At 46.5% G+C, this 22,099-nt stretch overlaps 3 protein-coding genes across 6 annotated transcripts; 2 read left to right on the top strand and 1 right to left on the bottom strand.

Annotated features, from left to right (window-relative positions):
* Positions 1-146: 146 nt before the first annotated feature.
* On the bottom strand, positions 147-10,862 carry LOC119195939 (GRAM domain-containing protein 4-like). Of its 4 annotated transcripts, none has more exons than XM_062562868.1 (19): positions 10,502-10,862; positions 8,933-9,178; positions 8,635-8,731; positions 7,890-8,010; positions 7,741-7,808; positions 7,406-7,553; positions 7,286-7,311; positions 6,878-6,969; positions 6,671-6,762; positions 6,363-6,411; positions 6,008-6,079; positions 5,882-5,925; positions 5,695-5,804; positions 5,339-5,493; positions 4,381-4,528; positions 4,206-4,299; positions 3,883-3,973; positions 3,339-3,407; positions 147-3,163 (listed from the first exon to the last, which is right to left on the bottom strand). In XM_062562868.1, exons 2-19 carry the CDS (start codon positions 9,116-9,118, stop codon positions 3,056-3,058), a joined length of 1,770 nt encoding a protein of 589 aa, XP_062418852.1. In that variant the 5' UTR covers positions 9,119-9,178; positions 10,502-10,862; the 3' UTR covers positions 147-3,055. The 4 variants fall into 4 exon arrangements, with proteins under 4 accessions (XP_062418852.1, XP_037307171.2, XP_037307172.2 ...); XM_037451274.2 differs by having other exon boundaries at positions 10,646-10,862; XM_037451275.2 differs by having other exon boundaries at positions 7,406-7,538; positions 10,491-10,861.
* Positions 10,863-10,936: 74 nt separating this feature from the next.
* Positions 10,937-14,025, top strand: LOC119195940 (cytosolic 5'-nucleotidase 1A). The gene is made up of 6 exons (XM_037451277.2): positions 10,937-11,127; positions 12,047-12,151; positions 12,408-12,537; positions 12,761-12,883; positions 13,127-13,251; positions 13,348-14,025. The coding sequence occupies exons 1-6, from the start codon at positions 11,092-11,094 to the stop codon at positions 13,591-13,593; spliced, it is 765 nt and encodes a 254-aa protein (XP_037307174.2). The 5' UTR covers positions 10,937-11,091; the 3' UTR covers positions 13,594-14,025.
* A 2,090-nt stretch (positions 14,026-16,115) lies between these two features.
* drd4a (dopamine receptor D4a) lies at positions 16,116-22,037 on the top strand. Its single transcript, XM_037451721.2, has 4 exons — positions 16,116-16,899; positions 18,912-19,024; positions 20,416-20,993; positions 21,760-22,037. Exons 1-4 carry the CDS (start codon positions 16,603-16,605, stop codon positions 21,969-21,971), a joined length of 1,200 nt encoding a protein of 399 aa, XP_037307618.1. The 5' UTR covers positions 16,116-16,602; the 3' UTR covers positions 21,972-22,037.
* Positions 22,038-22,099: the final 62 nt, after the last annotated feature.

Genomic DNA, 22,099 nt, shown 5'->3' with positions numbered 1-22,099 from the left:
TGTCCTTCAACTTTTGTGAATATGAATCAACTGATTGAAGTTTTATTCAACCATAAAGAAAGAACCACAGAAGAAGAATCCAACCTGAGGATAATTCCCTAAGGACACCTACAGGCTGAAGATGGTACTGGACAGAACAGACAAGAGACTGACATTTTTTTACTTTAAAAAAAAGATTTTTTTTTTTACATTGACTCCATTTTATAAAATCATTAAATCAAAAAGACTCAACATGGCCGAGCGAAAATAAAACCTGATGAATAACATTAACAAAAAAAAACGAAACTGAAGTGAAACAGGAAGCGCATAAAACACAAAATCTAAACGAGGCAATGTGGCGTTAATAACTGGCATCAATACTGCAAAAAATATATATAGAAAGAAACCCATATTTTTATAAGAAACAAAAACTACAAAAGACTAAAATACTTGGAAACGACCGAGCTTTGAGAGGAAGTGAGAAAAGATCTATCAAAAATGTATTTGAATAGGATAGAAACATTCATATAATATTATACTGACGCCGTCATTATGCTAAGTTAGAAACCGCTATTACCAGTAATATTACCTCATTTTACTCATTAAAAAACAAGCCTTTTTTTAACAATAATCATTTCCAACAAAATTGAGTGAATTTCCTGTGAAGTAAAAGTAATGTATGCTGGTGTGTCAGCCTCCAGACTGACAGTTAGTAGTTCTACACAGTGACGACGAGCAGCTACAACACAGGATTATAAAATGTACACGGCCCTTTAACCGGCAAACACCATCAGAGTGCAAAAAAACAAAGTGGTTTTCTTAATTTATCCAAAAACTAAAAAACGGATCTCGTCCTCTTATTTCGATTCCAATTTTCTACTAAAAGTTTAAAATGCGGACAACATATTAGCTCCTTTTTTATCCTATAAACACTTGCCGGCTTCGAACAAGGTTTTTAAAAAATCTGGTTTTAACTCGTTCAGCTTTTGCCGATTAGAAAACAGTGATAAGTTTTAGACTCTGTTTTACGGCGTCGTTTTGTTTCGCTTCTTTAGCTTTTAGAGATTTGTGCTGCATTCAAGTGGTGTCAAAATAAATAGAAAAATAAATTTGTGAACCTAACGTCAGGACATTTGAATCAAGTCTGACACGTGTTTGCTCAATAAAATACAACATGTCGTCTTCCAAGTTTCCACATTCAAAGTTTAAAAGGACAGGAAAACATCGAAGTTAGAAGAACTAGATTCCATTTTGAAAAATCTAATTTTTAAGCCTAGTGAGTTTTTCCAGTTCTGGAACTCACACCAATCGAATAAATATTGATTAATAATATTTAACGACATCAAGCAATGAAGGTCGGGTTAATAGTACAAGCAGGAACATTCAACACTGCTCTTTGTTGGCTGTGAATGCTAAAACTAAATAAACTGAACGGTACACGAAACCGTTATTACCGTTCAGCTTATTGCATTTTTTTTAATTGTTTAGCTTTATCTAACAAGCAGAAACAAATTGGACAAAGTGTTGATATTGGACTCAAAATATGGCAAAATAAGCTTTATCTTATTGGTTGGGAAAGAAAGCTAAAGCCATAGACCAATTAATAGAGATTAAATCTCGAAAATTTAGGGGGTTGAACATTTTTTTTGCTAAAACATAAAAGCGCAACACTGAAGTAACATTAGTGGTTTACATTGTTAGCTTTAGCTATTAGCTCAATTATAAGAGCTACACTAAAGTAACATTGGTGGTTTACATTGTTAGCTTTAGCTTTTAGCTCAATTATAAGAGCTACACTAAAGTAACATTGGTGGTTTACATTGTTAGCTTTAGCTTTTAGCTCAATTATAAGAGCTACACTAAAGTAACATTGGTGGTTTACATTGTTAGCTTTAGCTTTTAAGCTTTTAACGAAGACAGAAAAGTAGTTTGAGATGAATTCTGTGGTTCACATTAAATAATATTGAACAATAGAATACAAACCATCTCTGACCACCACATAACGAACATACCATAATATTACTGTAGGCTAACCTGCTAAGTACAATACAGAGGCATATAATGACGATTTTACAAATCCCTGAAGACACTGATGTAAATGAATGGTCTAAAAATGTTAATCTGCTAATACTGTAAAACAGATTGAACTTGTTATTAAGTCAAAAACACTGGAACACGTGTAACACGTGACACGCCATCAGCAAAGTAAGTACGGTTTTAAAAATCATTGTAAACTGATTATTTGGGAGTTAATTGCTTACTTTCTCAGTTATCATTCTACTTTTTAAAGTTGAATTTAAATGCCCTGTTTGAAGCCAGAGAGATTAAAATAGCGTGATTTTCACCTGTGTTGTGTTATGGAATAACAGTCCCAACCTGAGAGCTATTCAGTTCACAATGATGCATAAAACAAACAGCACTTTTCTCACATTGGCAAAGCTCTAAAAGAGAATGCTTTAGGTTTCTATTGATGTGACTTCAATGATGAAACTATCCTCACAAATGCTAATAGAGTAATCCTTCCCATTGTAGTGAGGTGAAATCAAACAACCAGCTGAGCCTCAACAAGCCGATTGAACTTGAATGCAGAAAGTGTTTCACATTAAAAGCCTCCCAAGTAAAAGGAGGTGTGTGCCCTTGGAGCACTTTTAATGTGAAGGATCTGTGCAGGAGGTTTTGCAGCTTAACAGGGATATAATTAAGAGAAGGAAAAACATCTATGGATGTTAAACAGGAACAAAATCTACTTTATACTGAATTCAAGTGTGAGGCTTTAGTAAAAGGCAACATCACCCTCCTCAAAATCTTTAGCCGGCTCTCCATTTGTTTTTGCCTTTAAAGGATACACGTTAAGAAGTAAGTTAGCCCTAAGGATCACCGCAAAGCCAACCGCCGGGGTCCAGAGACACCGCGGATCCCGACAGGAAAGCAGTGATTGGTTGGCAGCCCGAGTGACGGGAGAGCAAAATAAAATCATCAACTGTTGAAAGTCGTCACTGATGAACACAGTGAAACCATTCCAGGGTGTGTGTGTGTGTGTGTGTGTGTGTGTGTGTGTGAGAGAGAGAAGCTGCTGCTATGTCTCATGGCTGGTGGCTGGACTCGCGTTGAGGATCTTCGTGTACTGGGTGAGGATGGCGTCGAAGGCCTCGTCTCTGTGGATCATCGCTCCGAACACCATGGGCTGAGAAGCGAGGGGAACCGAGGGTCAGTGACTCAAGGACAAGCATCAATCACACTGTAGGTCAGACAACACGTGCTGAACGTAAAGAGAGCAGGGTGAAGGCGTTAAAACCTTCACATTCATCTTTAAAAGCACTGTAATGAAGTACTCATGTGTATCATGTTCTAACTCCCACCTTCTGGGTGGATGGCGTTGCGATGGAGATGCCCATCCCGGATCCAGGCAGCACGGACAACACTTTGTACTGAGTGACAGGAGACAAACAGCATTAAACAATCAACACCAAACCAATCAGGGTTGTTAACTAAGAGAACAAGAGCTTGGGATTCTTCCAAGTTGTTAAAAGCACAAAATAAAAACCTAAAAAAAGAACAATGAACAGATGATTTACTGCAGAGACAGAAGCTCTTACCTCCTATTTCACTTTGTTCCATTGTGCATCAGCAATAACAAACAGTTTATTTAACGCCTTGGTCGGACAGCTGGTTCTTCACACTGTGGAAAGTACGTTACCTTCTCCTTAAACTAATAATAATAAAACTATTTTAATAAACCTGCAGCCCCTCAATCTGCATTCATCAGTAGATTCACAAATGTCTTTTCAGACGCTCATGAAGACACCCGGGGGCTAAAATAACTTAAAACTAACCAAATCATTCCAAGAGGAAGAACATAATCACACTAAATGCATGATAACAGGAATAAGTGATGTAGAGCACCTTCTGGATGTCGATGACTTCCAGCAGTTTGATGACTTTGTTCCTCTTGGAGGATCCGGACCTGGAGCTGGAGCTCTCGAAGCACAGGTAACTGAGGAGAAACATCAGAGCTGCAGGTTTCAGCATGAAAGAGTTCTTCATATGAGGAGTGTGGAGGAGCTTAGACGTTCCCCCCGCTACATCTACAGGTCCTTCTATCCATGGAGGGCAGATCTGATCTCAGGACCCTCGTCTCCCACTCAGCTCCTCCCTTCGATTCTCCCAGCGAGCACATTGACATATTTTAACCGACCCGACCCATTCGGACCCACGCGAGCGCTCACTTCTCGGTGACGTAGAGGTACCCGTTGCGGATGTAGTCCGTGGGCGTCTTGCGGTCCCTGTTGATGAGGCAGCAGCGCCAGCCGCTCTCGCACACTGAGACGACACAGAGACAACAGGGAGCTCCTTATGGACATTCAGGGGGGGGGTTATGAGTGTGAATGAGTGAATTGACACCTGTCAGCGGACGCTCGCTCTCCGGCAGGCTGAAGACCTCGTGGAAAGCTCCTCTCTTGGTGCTGGAGTACCGTCCTCCGTCCTCGTCCCGGCTGACGCCCAGAGGAGCCGCGGCGCCGAGGCTGCCTCGGCCCGCCGTCACCGCCACCTGGACAGGTGGACAGAGGGGGGGGGGTTACAGCAGTAGGAACACAGCGGAGGAATCCTGAGCACAAAAAGGTGTCAGAGAGCGAAGCGGCAGCCCGACCCACTCACCTGTCCAGATGTTTGAGGAGGTTTCACTTTGTATCTTTTGGTAACAGACACGGGTTCTAAGAACTAAACTAAACCACGTGGCACTAAAGGAAAGAACCAACATTCATTCACAAACATAGGATCTAACCTTTAGAAAAAACGTTGGAAAGTCCGATAAGTCTAATGGTTAAATGTTTGTTGCACTTGTTTTAAACTATTTTAAAGTGAAACCTGAAGCAGGAATCCACAAACTGAGCCAAAGAGAACAACAACTTTAAGGACTCAACGAAGCTCAAGTAAAAACTTTGAGAAAAACAAAAAAACAAAACAGCAAAAGAGCGTATTAATTCAAGTAGGATCTGATCCAACGTCCCACAGGAGGCGCTACAGGAAAGATTGGTACGGTCTAAAGGTTCATCCTCAGGGGAGCGGGAGAGAGAATTCTCCCTCAACTAAACAGACTGTCACTCAACAGCTGATTGGATACAATCATACGATTCTCACACACACACACACACACACACACACACACACACACACACACACACACACACACCCTACCTGTTCACACTCAGACAGCTGAGAGAGAGAAAAAAACAAAGAGCTGAAACACAGACCAGAGATCACCCAGTGGGACAGTTATTACCAAGTCACCTGATCCCAGACCAGCGGGTTCTGGAGGGAGGGAGAGAGGGTATTCGGGGGGGAGGGGGGGGGGACTGACCCGTCTGCTCAGCGTGGTGCCGCCGCGCTCCTTCAGCTGCAGGTCGGTGGGCAGGTGGGTCCAGATGATGTAAGGCGTGTCGAAGCGCTGCCTCAGCTTGGGGCAACTCTTAAAGATGAAGTCGATGATGAAGAACTTTATGCCTGCGTACACACCTGAGGAAGAGGAGGAGGAGGAGGAGGTGGAGGAGGACACCAGTCATAGATTGAGTCAAATATTTGTGTTGTTGTGGTAGAAAACGTATTCAGGTAAATAAAGGATTCTGGTTTGGTATTTTGAGAAACCTCAAAGTCCCTCTCACTCGTCGCTTGGTTGCCGTTGGCAACCGTTTTGAGGACTGAGGATAAGAGTCGTACCTATGATGAATCCCAGCAGTTTGAACGGCAGCAGGCAGGAGGAGATGAAGGCGAGCCACAGCCCAACGTACAGCTTCTGAGTCAACTCTGGCTGCACCCACATGAACAGACTGCACACACACACACACACACGTTATCAAAGTCCTCTGGAGGAACCATGAGCTCACCTGTGTGCAGAAAAACTCACTTCTTTATTTTCTCCAGGATGTTTGCCATCTTCCCAAACAGATTCTGTGAGGAGCAAACAAACAGCAGCAGACATTGTTTAGTCTGCAGGTGACTCACAGCCTCCAGCTTCTCCGTCACGTCTCACCTGAGCTTTCTGAGCGACGTCCAGAACCAGCGTGAACTTCTCCGACACCGTGAGTTCTTCTTTGGGAGGCTCCTGCGAAGCGGAGGAGACCTGTCAATCACCGCTCATCTTCTTTTAAAGCTCCCACAGACGTTTTTATTTCTGTTGTCTTCGTGGGGGCCGGGCGGGCAAACAAGGCACCCTGTGCAGATCCTCCAACTTACAGATTAACTACTTAATAAACTTGGGAAGTAAAAGTACAGCATTTGCCTCTGATATGTAGCAAGTACAAAGTTACGTGATATAGAAATGTACTAAAAAGTACTGAAACTTGTTCAGTTGTAAGTTAAAACAAGGGTAAAAGGAGTTTTCTCACCACCGGTTCTGAGACTTCAGGTACGATGCTCCACTGGATCCTCCAGCCTCTGAGAGCAATGCATCATGGGAACACACAGCCAAAATACATGACATCATTGCCCACAACATAACTGTGTATTCATCAGTCACTGGAAGAAGACGGATCACAGTGTGTGTAGGTGTGTGTGTATTTGTGTGTGTGTGTTAAGCCCTTTTTGGAGGGATTAATTATCTGCAAAAAAGAAATTATCTGCTGAAGCTAGCTGGGGGTTTTGTGATTCTGGCCGTGTGACTGGCTGATGAAATAGGGGCGGGGCTTGCACTGACCTGGCGATGAGGCAATTTAAGGAGAGGCGCAGGATGGCGAGGAACAGGAACATGGGGACGGCCCAGCCGTGCCATGCCGCATACATGTAGACCTGTGAGAACACATCCATAACAACATCAACAACAAATGAGCAGGTTGGTAATACATTGAGTTTTGTGCATGTGTGTGTGTGTGTGTGTGTGTGTGCGTGCATGTGTTGGACTCACAATGAAGGCGATGGCCGACGTGTAGACAGAGTTCCAGCTGGATAAGGCAGTAAGGTTCCTCTTGAAATTGGTCAAAGGTTTGAATCCTCGCTCTGAAAACAACGGACCAATCACACACCGAGAATTCATAGCGATAGAACCCCCCCCCCCAACCCAACACACACACACACACACACACACACACACACACACACACACACACACACACACACACACACACACACACACACACACACACACACACACACACACACACACACACACACACACACACACACACACACACACACACACACACACACACACACACACACACACACACACACACACACACACACACACACACACACACACACACACACACACACACACACCTTTCCTTAAAAGTACAAGAGGAGAAAAACTCACTGAGGCGTCTCATGTTTTCAGTCAACCTGTGGAGCAGAATCACAGACTTTAGCTTGAACACAATAAAAACAGTGGGGTGTAAAGCTGCGGGGAGGGGGGGGGGGGGGGGGGCTCCATCACCTCTTGGCGCTCAGCGGCTCCTCCGTCTCCACCGTCTGCTCCTCCGGCTGGAAGCGGAAGTCCTCGATGTAAACGCCGAAGCGCTCGTAGAGCCACTTCAGGAAGCTGTCGGTCAAAGTGTCCTTCTGCTTGTCTGAGGGAGAGGAGCCTGTTAGCACGTTAGCACGTTAGCACTCTTATCCAAGTTTATACACACGGGTCTGAAGCCACCAAAAACACAGAACAAAGATGTTACTTTGTGATGGAGGAAGTATTTACATCCTTTACATTAGTAAACGTACATCTAGAATGTTAATTAAGTTACATTCATTAATGACCTTTTAAAAAAAGCTCACCTGTGCTGGTGGAGGAGGGTGGAGGAGGGGGCGGGGCTTTACGCGTCTGACAAGGCGAGTCTTCAAGTCTGAGAAGCGACAGAGGACCACGTCAGAACAACGGCCCAAAACAAGCTGGAGTAATAAAGCTTTTTGAACAGAACCAGGACCTGGGCTTCACCACGTCGCTGATCTTCTGCTCCAGCTCGGCGCACCTGCTGCGCTCCCTCTCCAGCTCCTGCCGCAGGGCGTCCACGTTGGACTCCTCCCTGAGCTTTCGCAGCTCCTCCTCTGAAACACAGGCGGAGGCAGGTGAGCAGATCCCTCTCCCTGACCCCTGACCCCTCAGGGACTAACTGACGTCCCCTGGTCAGTGATGAGAGTCTGAGGGCCGGAAAAGGTGCAACACATCTGCAACACGTCACCATGACAGCGCCAAGAAAACATATTTTGCCATATTTTACTATTCTGAATCATTTTTTTTGTTTAGCAAATTGTCAACATATGTTTTGACTTATGAGATAAGTTTCACTTCTCTATAAATCTTTGTTAAGAGAAAGAACTCGGCTCCATCTAATCGAGTAGAAGCACAAATATCATCAGAATCATCACATTTGGATGTGTTAATTATATAATAAATACCAGTGAATAAAAACATACCCGTGTGTGTGTGACAGATGAGGTCAGCAGGGTTATTAATAGTGTGTGTGTGTGTGTGTGTGTTACATAAAGCGGACAGTCAGATATTGACAGATTACCCAGCATGCTTGTATGTTGTGAGGATGTTTGACAGATTGAAGACACTTAGTAGCTTTAACGGATTCTAAAGGGTTGTATTTAGAGACAATGGAACAAGGAGAGTTTCCTCCATCAGAGGAACAAACACGCGGTGAGTCTCCAGGTTCAAATACTCACGCAGGAAGTGTTTTTCCAACAGAGCGATTTCTAGGTGACCTTTGACCTCGTTGAGATCCGTCCTCGAGTCGTCTGCAGAAAACGTCGCCGGACCGGCCTGAGCAGCAGAGACAGAACCGCCGAGGAAAGGTGAGTGAAGCCGTTTGTGACCCAGTGATGATAATATTAATAAACCGGTTCCCCATCAATCTCACGACCCTTCTGACCCTTTGGGGCCAAACCACTAAAAGCAGCTGAAATGAGCTCATTCAACCAATGACGGAACCCAGCTGCTGTCACACAAACAACGATTTGTTACCGGCGCGTCACACTGCTGCTCTGACTCCGCCTCCCGCGGCTCCTCCGCCTCCCGGGCGGCGAGTCGCGGTTTGATCACGACCTCCTCGGTGCATTCCGTGTCCGACGTGTTGGGCGAATCGGCCAGATCCAGGAACTCGTCCCGCCTCTGGCCCCGGAACCGGATCCGGTCCAGGTGCTTCCGCATGGCGGAGGGTGGGGGGGGGGCGTGGAGCCGGTCTCTACCTGAACATGGCCCTCAGCCGCCCTGCAGGGACGACACGAGAGGGAGGAGGAACAATGAGAAAGGGTCCAAACAAAGAACGTCTTTGGCACAGAGTGAAATATCTCCACAGCGATTGGTTGGATCCCCAATGAGGTCACACGTTATGCAATATGTTCTGGGGGGGCGGGGGGGTAGCCTTTCTTCTAGCTCGAGAACCCCGGACTAATGGAGGTTTCCATAAAACTTCGCCAAATGATTACTCATATTAAGAAAAAAATGTTTTGTCTGAGAGTAAATGTGACGATATGCAAATGAGGCATTATCTAAATCTTCATCAATAGAGCAGTAAACTAAATGTGTATTTTGGATGTTTTCTTTCCACTAAGGACCACCATCTCTAAATTGAGTCCTCCACTGGTTGCCTAGCAACCGCTCAACCAATACAGCATGGCCTCGGTAAATTGACAATTGACAATTTCAGTCTAAAAATGGATTTAAAACAAACAATTTAATGACGATTTTAAATGTATGAGCAGCTTTAAGAGTATTTTATAGTATAAGTATAAGAGACTTTTTATTATCTTCATGATTCTATCGTTAGACGATGTATCATATTACCTTCAGCCGTCGTTATGCTAAGCTAAGCTAACCGGCTGCTGGCCTTATGGGAGACGTGGTGCGCGTGCAATGATCGGTGGGCCTGTGTGGGCTTGAATCACAGAGCCTTCGATCGCCTGCAGGGACAACCGGACCGACCGGTCCAACGGAAGCTGGGACACTCATTCTTGGGCTTTCTGCTGTCGTGGCAACTGGGTGTATTTCAACATAATAAAATGATTTCAAAGCCTCTGACAGAGAGAAGAGGCATTTAGTTCCTGTAATTAAGTCAAAATGCTTTTTTAATGTGCAAAATGTGTGAACATTTATATAAAAAAATAGTCTTAAGTTAAGTGATTCTACCTTTACTTATTATACGTATATACATGATATTAACTCCTTGATATCATGTTTAATCCGAGTTGAATCTAAATGAATGGATCATATTCTACGTGATCATTTCGTCTTTGTTAGCATCTGGTTAAAGAGTTTTATCTCCACGTCAAAGAGTACTTTGTCCTTCAGATTCTCACAGACACACCTGGACACACGTGCCTTCACCTGCACGGAGACCCGGTGCTTTGTAAAGTGAACGAAGACTCAAGGAAAGCAGCGTGGACGTGGACTTGAGTCCAGTACTTATTTGGGTTCATGTAGCCTTCACATAAGGACCGAAGGACAACAGCAACCTGTAACGTCGCTTTGATTGACAACCCGATCGGCGCGTGTTCGAGAGAGCCGATCACCTGCTGCTCACCTGCTGCTCACCTGCCGACCTCACCGATCCGCTACCGCGCGGTTCCCCGTCGGTCCCGCCCTGGAGGACCGAGGTGTGGAGGGAACAAGGCGAGGAGGCGAGGGAACAGGAAAAAAGGGTGTATCGCCGTGAACCGAAGCCGAGGCAAACTTTGCCTCCTTGTGTTCTTTCCGTCGGTGCCGACCGATCCCCAGACCCGCTCCGAACCGGGGCCCGCTGCTCTCAGCCCGGCTGCGGACCGCCTCCCGTCTCTATCCGGGGTCCTCGGTCCAGCTGCGCAGGGCTTTAGGGGGTAAATAAGCAGCTCAATTGTGAGGGCGAACCGAGCCGTCTGTGTCTACCTGTCAAAAATAATCTCCGCTGTGGGCGGGGTCGCCGGCGGCGGGCAAACACGGAAGTGACGTCATCGCGTTGCGCTCTCAAAGAGAACGTCCGGGGGGCACACGGGCGGAACCTTTGTTCGCTTCCCTGTTTCCGGGGGCACGCTTTCATAACTTAATTTTAACAGCCCGTCCAGCGGTGGTGACTGCGTCAGGACGCGTGGATGGATTCAGGCATCGAGACTCTTTACAGTCTGCTTTGTTTCAGCTAAGAGGCGGAAATGGTCTCCACGGTCCACAACACCGACGTGAAGCAGGTAACGCGCACCTGAGCGCGGGCTTCTTTCTACGGACTGAGCCCTCGTCAAAGACGTTTCACACAACCTGCAGAACCACTAGTCCTGCTCCGGCAAATCTCAGATGTTATAACACGCTGTTTGTTGTGGCATTTTCATTTTAAATGTTCCCTCCAGACTACATTTAAATAACCACCTACTTTGTTGTTTATTGACTTCCTCGTTTTCTATAAAACATCGCGTAACTCGTTTAACTCGACGCCGCGGGGTCCACTGGCCATTTCATCTGGTCCATGAGTTAACGTCGTACTGGTTTACCTTTGAAACATCCTATTTATAAAGTTTGAATCCTAGTCCCAATCCAATTGTCCCCTTAACCTCTGACCCCTTAGGAACATATCTGACGTCACCTGCTCAGTGGTTGAGGGTCAGAGTCTGTGAGGGCTTTAAAGGGTAAATATGAACGGGACAGCACTTTGCTGCCACATGTCACGTCACCATGACAACGTCACCAACGCCAAAAAAAGCATTTACAATTGAGAGTATTTACTGAACATCTTTCAGGCTCTTTCCTCATAAGATGAGACGGTGATTTGAAATAATGTTTTTCTGCTGCTTCTCGACAAAATGTAATGTAAATATCACAATATTCTAATTAATATTATGTGTATATTATGTAAGACGAATCGATCAATTATAGCTAGTCATTTAAAATACACTAAGTTGATTATAATCTATGATGTACCTTCACCTCTTGCTGGCAAAAAAGAATAAGCCCCCCTATTCTAACAGTGAGACATTGTGAATTGATAGCGTAGTGTTTTCTAAAATACTAAATAAAGTCGCTTTATGAAGTCAAAGGTCAGGTTTCTAATGAAATTATGTTATTTTGTATTCATATTTCTGTGTGTGTGTGTGTGTGTGTGTGTGTCCACTGCAGAAAGACGCTGGTTGTGCACTGGTCGTCGCGGTAACGGCGCGCGCGGTGTTCGATGCTGGAACAGGTGACGTGTACGGAATGGGCGTGGCTTTCCCCTTGCTGCAGGTCAGAATCAAACAAAACTTTTAAACTCTTCACTGCTGTCATTACGTGTCGAAGTAAGTTATCCACCTGCAAAGTATCGCGTCTTTTTAATCGAAGCGTGTGTATAAATACAGTCTTTACAGAACTACCTCACCAGTAAGAACCAATGGGTTTGGACTTATTAGCACTGAGTGATTGTTGTTGAGAATGAGAATAATATAGAATTACACCAGATGGGAGCTTTAAAGGAACCTTTTTCATCCGTTTGATGAATCAGTCGCTGCAGAGAGTGAACGAACGTCTGCTGGAGAAGAATCCAGCTGAGAAGCTGCTGTTTGATGTCGTCCTGATCGCCACCGACAGCCAGCAGCAGAGCTCCCGCATCATCAGCAGCACCAGCCACTACGGTAATTTAACCTTCATCATCAGCAGCACCAGATATTAAAATAATCTGATTTGCATCTGATCATCATCTCCAGAGATTACCGTAATCTGTCTTTAACTGAGGTGATGATTGTCAGACATTACAGTAATTTAGCTTTGAACCCTCAGCGACGTATTGCACCCAGCAGCTGATCAGGGCTTTGTTGAGAACTTCCTGTCTTGACGTTGTCGTGGCTCTGTCTCCAGGTCTCGAAGTGGGCCGGTTCTGCTTTTCCAGCCGGGAGGATTTGGTCGAGACTTTATTGGTAAACAAGGTGCATCTCTTCCTCTCGACGGACCGAGAGGAGGCGCTGCAGGCGTCACACAAAGGTCGGCCCTTTTCTCTTCCTCATTGGTTGAGCTTGCCAAAGCAAAATAACAACCTTTTTTAGCAAAATATATATGTAAGAGCCAGCTTTTGTCAATGTCGACCTGATGAACGTTTTTGTTGTTAAAACACGATCATTAAGTGCTGGATTCATTGTGACCGGAGTGATTCCTGTAGAAATGAAGCGCTCCCTCAGCGCCGGAAGCCTCTCAGTGGGTCGTGACGTCTGAATGTCGTTGGTCCAGGTGTCCCCTCGGCGCTGCTCGGTCGGCAGGAAGCTCCGTCAGAGCCGCTCAGAGTGATGTTGTGCGGGGACGCCGTCGTCCGGCCCGACTCCGACCCGGCGCCGGCGAGCCGACGGGCCGCTCAGGTACTCCCGGCGGCACATTGTCACATTGTCCCCATGGCTCGCTCACGTGGTCACGTGGGGCGTTCTTTAAGCGTACTTGGCGTTCCCGCTCCGCAGAGCTTCTCGGCGCGGCTCGGCGAGATGCGGGGCCGGTTCGGCGCGGCGGGCAGCCCCCTCAGCATCGTCCTGGTGACGTCCAGCGGCGGCAGCGAGAGCTGCGGCGTGGCCCTGCAGGCGCTCAGGTCCCGCGGCCTCGCCGTGGACGAAGCGTACTGTCTGGCCGGGGCCCCGCGGGGCCCCATCCTGTCGCTGCTGCGACCTCACTTCCTGCTCGGCGACGGCGTCATCGACCTGGAGGACTGATGACATCATGGGGGGAGGGAGGGGGGGGGGGTGATTTCATATGACCTCACTAAAGCTCCACTGTGTCTTTGAAACAAGTTGCCAAAATGTTCACGAATGAACTGAAGTTCAGGAATGGTTTCAGCTCATTGAGCCAATCAGTGACAACTGATGTAAAGCTAAGCCCCGCCCACCACAAGCTTAGACACTGGCACAGTTTTCAGCTCTCTTTTTCGGACGTTATCGTTAACCTGGGTGATTTAAAACAGTTTTGCACAGTAATTAACTGTATTATTTCTTTTTAAATCTGTCATTGATGAGAAATGCTACTAAATTGTTGGACTTTTGATTCTCCAGTTTGTTAATGTGGAAACGTTCTGTTACTTTGCCTGTTGGGTGTTAGAGCTGCCAAAGTCCTGGAATGGGACACTTGTATTAAAATGTACAAATCTCTACAGTTGTGTGGTGTTTAAAAATGTCAAGCAGGTAACAAGTAACTCCTGTCGGTGTAAACAACCGGTCACTTACTTTCCTTAGTCTGCACTGACACAAAAACACAGTACAAAGAATATATATATAAAATGGGAATGTTTGAGGAGAAGGAGATCCTTGAGTACAGCCTTGAAGAGACTGGGGAGGGTCCTTGAAGAGGCCCCAGGCTTCCTTCATTAGTTTCCTTGTAGTTCTGAATGTCTCCAAAGGTCAATGAGGAGGTTCAAAGAGTGCTGGCTTTTGATATGGAGGATCAGACTATAATCCGTAGAGCAGAACCATCATTTATTAACGGTGCTTGAGCAGGTTTGAGGTGTACTTCAAAGGTTCTGACCTATTGATCATTGAGGAGGCCTGGTGCTCCTTCAGAGGTGCATGGGGGCTTTGTTGATATTCCAGCAAAACATTTGATGGATTAATAAAAAATTATGGGGTTTCATTTGTTCTGAAGGAGGTTGCAGTGGTTTCTTGAGGAGATCACATGGTCCTCTGGAGTTCTGTTATGTTTTTATAGTGGTGAGATTCAAGTGGTTGTTGAGGATCTCCATTCTATCCTTGAGGTGGTTCCAGGTGTCTGTCCCAGCGGTTTAACGGTTCCTAAAGTAGGCTGTAGTTTCTCTGTCAGAAGGTTCAGGTAGTCCTTAAACCAATCTTGATGATAACATCCTCGCTCTCAAAACTGGCCCTTGAGAAGGCTCCGTTGGTCCTTGAGGTGGTGTTGTTCCAATGAGATGGTCTCAGTGAACGTTGAGGGACACTTCCTGTCCTTGAGGTGGTTCCCAGTGCAGCGGTTCTTCACAAGAGTTAAAGGGTTCCTGGGTGCGTAAGTGCATGGTCCTTGAGTAGCTCCTGGTTTTCCTTAATAGGAACCACCAAAACACCCTCAGTAAGGACCGCCGACGACCAATGAGAGAGCTCAGAGGAGGATCCACTGGTCTTGAGAGGGGGAGATACTTCAGAGTCTCAAGGTGCTTTTGAATTCAGGCCCTCAACCATCTTCATGCAGGCTGTTCAGGATTAGTCCAATTAAAATGAGAGAGGTCAAGATAAAACAATCAGGGTTCACAATGCTAAGTGGAGTATGATCAATATCAGCATCAGGTCGACTTCTTCGCAGCACTGAAGGTGCAGATGTTCACGGCACAGAGAGTAGACGGCCATGAAGCTCCCTTCTCTTTGCTCCCTCTGCTCTCAGAGGAAGAGGAAGATGAGGAGGAAGAGGAAGCATCCTGCAGGGATCCGTGAGACGGGGAGAGGTGTCAGACTGAGGAGAACCGTGGATCAACCATCAGAGCCTCCACCTGGAGGAGAATAAACTGTGAGCTTTCACATTCAACATGTATGTTATACATACATACATACAAGTCGCCACGTGTTGCTGCTCTTGGTGAGAAGACGCAGGCGTGTGAGGAGGTTTTTGAGATGTGCCGTTGTTGCATGAACTTTTGTTTTGGTGTCTAAAGGTGACTTTACTGTTTGGAGGTTTTTCCTAAACGCAGACTAACAGACACATTTGATATCGTCTCTGTAACAAACTGCAACAAATGAGGCTCAAAACATTGATTCATTTAGTAAATAATGTGCAAATAATCAATTCATTTTTCAAGGTTGAATTATTGGCAGTTTTTTAAGAAAAAACACATTTAAATCGACCACGTAACATTACAACTTTCTTTAATGGTTCATCTTTAACGTTTTTTTCTAAAAAAAGATGACTTTCATTTAAATAAAGGTGAATATTCAGGGTTTGGTCCATTTTAAGGTGATTACGAGGTTTTAAGGGGTTTAGTTTTTGTGTTTTTCAAACGAATGAACAGATTATAGCACACAAACCAGCACTCTTAATCCGTGTACAATCACGTGTCATAATCCTAATCCCATTCATTCAAAACAAAGCATTAAAAGCTTTTAACTACACCGCTGAGGTGAAATAAGGCGTTAAAGGTCCACGTGCAGCATATTGATCTTAGAATATTACATTGTCTAACTGTTCATTTAAGTTGTGCATATTTTTTGCAGCGGGGGCTCGCCCCCCCCCCCTCTCACACACGCGGACACGCGCCTTCTGGCACTCACGCACACGCACGGAGACGTCGGACCGTCTCCTGCTGGCGCTCAAGGACTGAAGGACACGGCAAAGCGCAGCCGGTAAGCGGCTTTGTTGGGCTAATTTGGCCCCGGTGGCCTGTGGGCAGGCGGCGGTAAACCGGAGCCCCGCGGACCGACTCGCTCCGTCGGCTCTCTCGGCCCGGAGCGCTCTGTCTTTTGGACACATGGACTTCGTCCCCCACTTTGCAAGGATTCCAGGATTATTAGTGCGCTTTTGATCAAATCGGTTGTGAATGTTCTCTCTCCAGAGGACGAAGGGAACTTTGTGAGCACCTGTTTGACAGGATGAGTTAGAGGCGTCCGTGCGCGTGCAGACACGACCCGAAGCCGTTTTTACGCGCGGCCCGTCTGCGTAAAGAGCGCACCGGGGCGCCTCTGCGCCAACGCGATGGGACCCCGGCGAGGGGACCGCAGCCCGGTCCGGCATTCATGAGAGCCCGCTGGCCGCGCTACAGGGGCTCGGGGCGCGCACGCAGCGCGCACGCAGCGGAGATGTCGGCCAACCTGAGCGCGCCGGCGGCCGCGGGGGGGGAGCGGCACAACGTGCCGGCGCTGCTGTTCGGCGTGCTGCTCATCGTGGTGATCATCTGCGGGAACCTGCTGGTGTGTCTCAGCGTGTTCACCGAGAAGGCGCTGAAGACCACCACCAACTACTTCATCGTCAGCCTCGCGGTGGCCGACCTGATGCTCGCGGTGCTCGTGCTGCCGCTCTTCGTCTACTCCGAGGTGAGGTCACCTGTTTGCACCTGAAGGAGCAACAAGCACCTGCGTTTGGGTTCCCTTTCCATTCAATTCAATGAAAACATCTTCATCCAAGGGGGGGGGGGGACTTCACTATTGTACAAAGTCATGACTCATCATTTCATCAAGGTGTTATTTCATTATTATATATGAATTATTGCTGATGAATGGCTGTGTGTCCTGTAGCTCGGTCCAGAAAGGTCAAACATTAAACCTGGCTGTTGAAATCCATCCCAAAGGTTAGAGCTTCACTCTGGGAAATGAACGGGGTTTTAAAATATATCAATTGATTATCAGACCATCCTGTCGCCCTTTGATCTTTATTGAGCAGCCAATATTAAAAACATAAAGAATCCAAAACTCCAAGGAAAACATTAAAAGTGATGAGAAAAACAATAAGTGATGGATGAGTTTGAACGGAGGGATCGTTTATTGTTTATTAGAATATAGAGTTTTCATTTCATGTGGCATCAATAAGAACCTGAGCGTCTGCATTATTGATTTGTGATTAAACATTGATAAGCAAACACACCCTCTGCTCTCTTCACTGTGATTAAACACATAGGAAGGACATTTCTTTATAATAAGCATCATTTCATGTGATAAAAACTCTGATGCATATTAATGTCACGTTACCAACACTTCATATCTGGCACAAGGAGTTCATTCAATTTTCAGTTGCTCCAAACGAGGAGGAGAAGAAGGTCAACCTTCTCTGAGAGTCTCTCCACATCTTTAAATAAGCATTTCCGTTTTTGGCTCAGATAAATATAATATTTCTAGTCAAATATTGAATAATTAAAACTAATGAAATAACTTGTTGAATGCTTTTCGATGAAGGCGTCACAGGAACGCGACTCTTCGAGGTTTACTGCACTCAAACCTGGAGTCACCGGCTATTTCCTTCATGGGGGTCAAAGGTCAGCAGCCAGCAGGTGAATAGTCCACAGAAGAATTAAGGAGCGGCAGACATCTGGGGAGCATTGTTACAGCTTTTATTGTTACAGCTTTTCCCTCAATCACAGTCGAACAGACGAAGTGATTCTGAGCACGACGCGTCCTCCACGCCGACCTAGAAGTTGACCTTCACCGCTGCTTCCATCGGCGGTTTGAGATCACGTCTCACCTCGCAGAGCTCCAGCACTAATGGACCTTGAGGGGAGGTTGTTTTTCATTCTTAATTCCAAGGTCTTCAAAAGAGGACCGAGAGCTTCTGCTCCAGGAAGCTGAAAACCTTCATTGCTTTGACTCCTTTAGCAATAAGTTCAATTGTCTTTTAATGTGACGATTCATTCTAACAGGTTTATGGAGAGAGTGAGATATTTGATTCATTTCTTCTTCATTTGCATTGTTCTTCATTCTAATGATATTTCTAATATTTTTGTCATGTATGCATTTATTTGTTTATTCATTCATATATTATATTTCTAATGTATTACTTTTTCATTTTCTTCTTTTAATACATAATTTAATCACTGATTTAATACATTGGTCCCAAACTAAGCTCCGAACTCCTTTTCCCTCCTCGGGAGAAGCTCCGCCCCCTCCTGTGACATCACTAAGCAAACAGGATAATGAATATAAAGATATATATTCATCTTTCACTATTTGTCATTAATAAATGAATTGACCTTTGAATGTCGCAGCGATCGCAAACATCAAGACGGAGGCAGGAAATCCTCTTTTTTTCATTAACGAGATCCAAGTAAACAGTGAACACTTGTTACAGTTTGTCTCTGTGTGGCAGACAAACACTGTACATTCCTCCAGAGGTCGGCTCAGCTGTGGGGTCAAAGGTCAGCCGAGGGGCCTCACAGTTAACGGGGATATTTTGGAGGAGAATGGCGGGGTCCTGGTTTGTTGCTTTCATCCATTCATCGTAACGTTTCCTCCCCACAGTTGATCTTTTCTTTGTTTCGATATTCAAACTGTTTTAGTTTTCGTTGTCCAACAACCGGATCTTGTTCCATTTGGGTTCATTGTGGCGTTTCTTTCAGTTCCAGGGCGGCGTGTGGACGCTCAGCACCACCGTGTGTGACGGCCTGATGACCATGGACGTGATGCTGTGCACCGCCTCCATCTTCAACCTCTGCGCCATCAGCGTGGACAGGTCGGTGCCCACGTGCACGGTGCACGCTAACAACGACGCGCAATCTGACAAAAGCATCAAATATACTTAAAATACCGAAATCTAAAAATATTCATGATGCAAAATGGTTCATTTCAGAGAAGAAATATGCATATATATACACAAAAAAATAATTGATGAATTAAAGTGTTTGTGCAGCTTGTAAAAGCTGGAGGGACTTAATATTACCATGATACTACTTTAGATTTAAGCTGTGAAAATAAATGTAGCAAAGTAAAAAGTAATTAACATTCCTCCAAAATTTACTGGAGTGGAAGTAAAATGGAAATATTCAAATGAAGGATGAATATCTCCAAAGAGTCCACCAATGACTGCGGACCACCTTGACACCAGGATCCCAGTGAACGATGCAAGATGCATTTCTGCAGCTCAGGAGCACAAACAAGACCCTGCAGGAATATCAAAGTCAGAGGTCAAAGTTCAGCCTCAGCTCAGGGAGTCTGTGTCCTGACCGGAGCCTTTAATCAGCTGATTACTCAAAGCGCCGCTTTTTCTGCAGAACCCCCCCCCCGCTGAGCGCTTCGGCTGCGCGCCCGAAAAAGTCGCCGGGGTCGGACCGTCGGGCCGCTTTCATGTTTCCTGTAACAAGATTTTTTTTTTTTTTTTTTTTCTTTAAAGATCCGAAAGAAAGACAAATGGGAGGAATGCTTCCGCGGCGATGAACCGCCGGCGCTCGTTAGCGTGACGCGATTAGATCATCCGATTAACTCGGCCGATGCTGACGGATGAGAAACTCTTGAGCTCCTCCAATGTGATGTGGCGAGTCCGGACAGATGGGATTACGAGGGAGACGGGCGGAGCTAACGAGGACTGATGCTGAGGATCTGAAGCTTTCTGTGCAGAAGCAACTCTTATTCAATTTGGTTCTCGAAAGTCAAAAGTTCAGACGTCTTTACCTACATGTTTTTGCTCTGGATCAAGGATCCAATTAGAAGTCGTGATTTACAGTTAGCTTTGCTCTGTCCAACGGCAGCAACATCACCCGCATTTAATTTTCACTAATTGACACAAATGTGGTTTGTTTAACTCAAGGAAAGTAAGAAAAAAGGAAAAAAAATATGAAAAAGGGAAAATAAAATTGGTTTTGAGAGGAGAGACGAAAATCTCAAAAGTTCTTCCTGGTTTGAGTCGTTTGATTCGCCTTGATTAGTGATCGACCAATGGGCGCTACGGGGCGGTAACGGTTAACCCAATCACACCCGGGGGCGGGGCTGCTTTCTGTTGGTGTTGGTAGCTGTGGTAATGCACGCTGCCGCCTCTAGGGGGCAGGGTGTCTTTTTATTATTTGGTCATTTCCACAGTTTGTCGCTTTCAGGGGAAGCCGACCTCAACATCTCCCCCATCGGTTGCAGGTTCATCGCCGTCTTGATCCCGCTCAACTACAACAGGAAGCACGTGGACCTGCGGCAGACGGTGCTGCTGACGGGCACCTGGGTCGTGGCCCTGGCGGTGGCCTCGCCCATCCTGTTCGGCATCAACAACGTGCCGGGCCGCGACGCCACCGAGTGCAAGCTGGAGAACGACGACTACGTCCTGTACTCGTCCGTGTGCTCCTTCTTCATCCCGTGCCCCATCATGCTGCTGCTGTACTGCGGCATGTTCCGCGGCCTGCGGCGCTGGGAGGAGTCGCGCAAGGCCAAGCTGAAGAGCAGCATCCAGGCCTGCCGCAAGCTGCAGGAGGCCGCCGCCTCGCTGCCGCCGCTGGCCTCGCTGCCGCCGCCGCTGCCGCCTGTCATAGAGCGGGAACCGACGGACGACCCCGACGGGCCCTCCGCCGACAAGCCCCTCCCCTCGGCGGCGCGCCGGGACGGCCTCGTGCCGACCGTCAGCTTCGCCGAGATCAAGTTCAACCCGGACCCTCGCAGGAGGAAGACGGCCAAGATCAACAGTCGGGAGAGGAAGGCCATGAAGGTGCTTCCCGTCGTCGTGGGTGAGTGCACTTCCTGTTTAGCAGACGTGTCGCCTATACCCTATATCTTAGACCCTATATCTTAGACCCTATTTCCTAAACCCTAGACCCTATACTCTAAACCCTATACTCTAAACCCAAAACCCTAAATCCTAGACCCTAGATCCTGATGATTGGTGAGATGATGAATTCACCATGCAGCTGAAGGTACCTGAACGCCTCATCTCCACCTCTGATTTGTGGTCAGAGGCTCCAACACAAAAGGCCGTCCTATTAATAGCGGCCGGTGATGGTTCTGAGTGCTTTGCTGTGGCGAGCTGCAGTTAATCCTGCAGCTCGCTAATCTGAGATCCACTTAGCAGCCAGAGCTTGACCACAGGGCCTGTTCAGTGTGCAGCAGGTTCTCACGAACCTCCTGCTCGGATCTGAGAGGGCAGTGACCCGATGGAAGGATTAAACGATGGAAAGAAAAGGTTCCGACCAGTAAAGTATTTTTGCATGAATCAGATCTTCATGAAGATCTTTGGTGTCACGCTGCTCTCTGGATTTTTCATTCAGAGGAAAGTAAACTAGTTTTCCTGAAACAACGGTCGTCATGGTGACGGGTAGGTTTGGAGGTCATAAGGTCAAGCTGTGCCTCATTAGCTAATCTGACCTCCTGCTATTAGGTGTGAGTCTATGCTGGTGAGCCAGAAGGACATGGGCAGCTTGATGGATACATGAGGAGGTTTGGTGAGTTCTTTGTGTTTCTTTCTTCTGAGACAAACTGCTCGTGGTCCTCCTGCAGGAGCCTTCCTGTTCTGCTGGACCCCCTTCTTTGTGCTCCACACCATGCGAGCTCGCTGCCGGGACTGCCGCGTCCCGCCGGCCCTCATGAGCGTGACGACGTGGCTCGGCTACGTCAACAGCGCTCTCAACCCCGTCATCTACACCGTCTTCAACACGGAGTTCCGGAAGTTCTTCAAGAACTTCCTTCAGCGCTGCTGCTCCAGGGCCTGAGGGCCGTCTCCTTCTGTGCCATCGTCTCCGTCCTCTGTGAGGTGTTGATTTCTTTTCTACTTGTGACCACGGTTTGTTTGAGCGCCGGGTTCCCCGTGAAGGACTCAGAGGGACTCAGAGGGTGGGGG

Source organism: Pungitius pungitius, chromosome 6, assembly GCF_949316345.1.
Source record: "Pungitius pungitius chromosome 6, fPunPun2.1, whole genome shotgun sequence".
NCBI lineage: Eukaryota > Metazoa > Chordata > Actinopteri > Perciformes > Gasterosteidae > Pungitius > Pungitius pungitius.
Note: the sequence above shows the minus strand (reverse complement) of the source record. Positions and strands in the feature narration are given on the sequence as shown.

Excerpts from the sequence above, each read along its gene's own strand:
- drd4a (XM_037451721.2), top strand. The coding sequence starts at position 16,603 with ATGAGAGCCCGCTGGCCGCGCTACAGGGGCTCGGGGCGCGCACGCAGC. Across the intron at positions 16,900-18,911 it reads CGCTCTTCGTCTACTCCGAG|TTCCAGGGCGGCGTGTGGAC; the intron begins GTGAGGTCACCT and ends CGTTTCTTTCAG. Across the intron at positions 19,025-20,415 it reads TGCGCCATCAGCGTGGACAG|GTTCATCGCCGTCTTGATCC; the intron begins GTCGGTGCCCAC and ends CATCGGTTGCAG.
- LOC119195939 (XM_062562868.1), bottom strand. The coding sequence starts at position 9,118 with ATGCGGAAGCACCTGGACCGGATCCGGTTCCGGGGCCAGAGGCGGGAC. Across the intron at positions 7,312-7,405 it reads GAGCCGCTGAGCGCCAAGAG|GTTGACTGAAAACATGAGAC; the intron begins GTGATGGAGCCC and ends TCTGCTCCACAG. Across the intron at positions 5,494-5,694 it reads ACTGCTGGGATTCATCATAG|GTGTGTACGCAGGCATAAAG; the intron begins GTACGACTCTTA and ends CCTCTTCCTCAG.
- LOC119195940 (XM_037451277.2), top strand. The coding sequence starts at position 11,092 with ATGGTCTCCACGGTCCACAACACCGACGTGAAGCAG. Across the intron at positions 11,128-12,046 it reads ACAACACCGACGTGAAGCAG|AAAGACGCTGGTTGTGCACT; the intron begins GTAACGCGCACC and ends TGTCCACTGCAG. Across the intron at positions 13,252-13,347 it reads CGAGCCGACGGGCCGCTCAG|AGCTTCTCGGCGCGGCTCGG; the intron begins GTACTCCCGGCG and ends CCCGCTCCGCAG.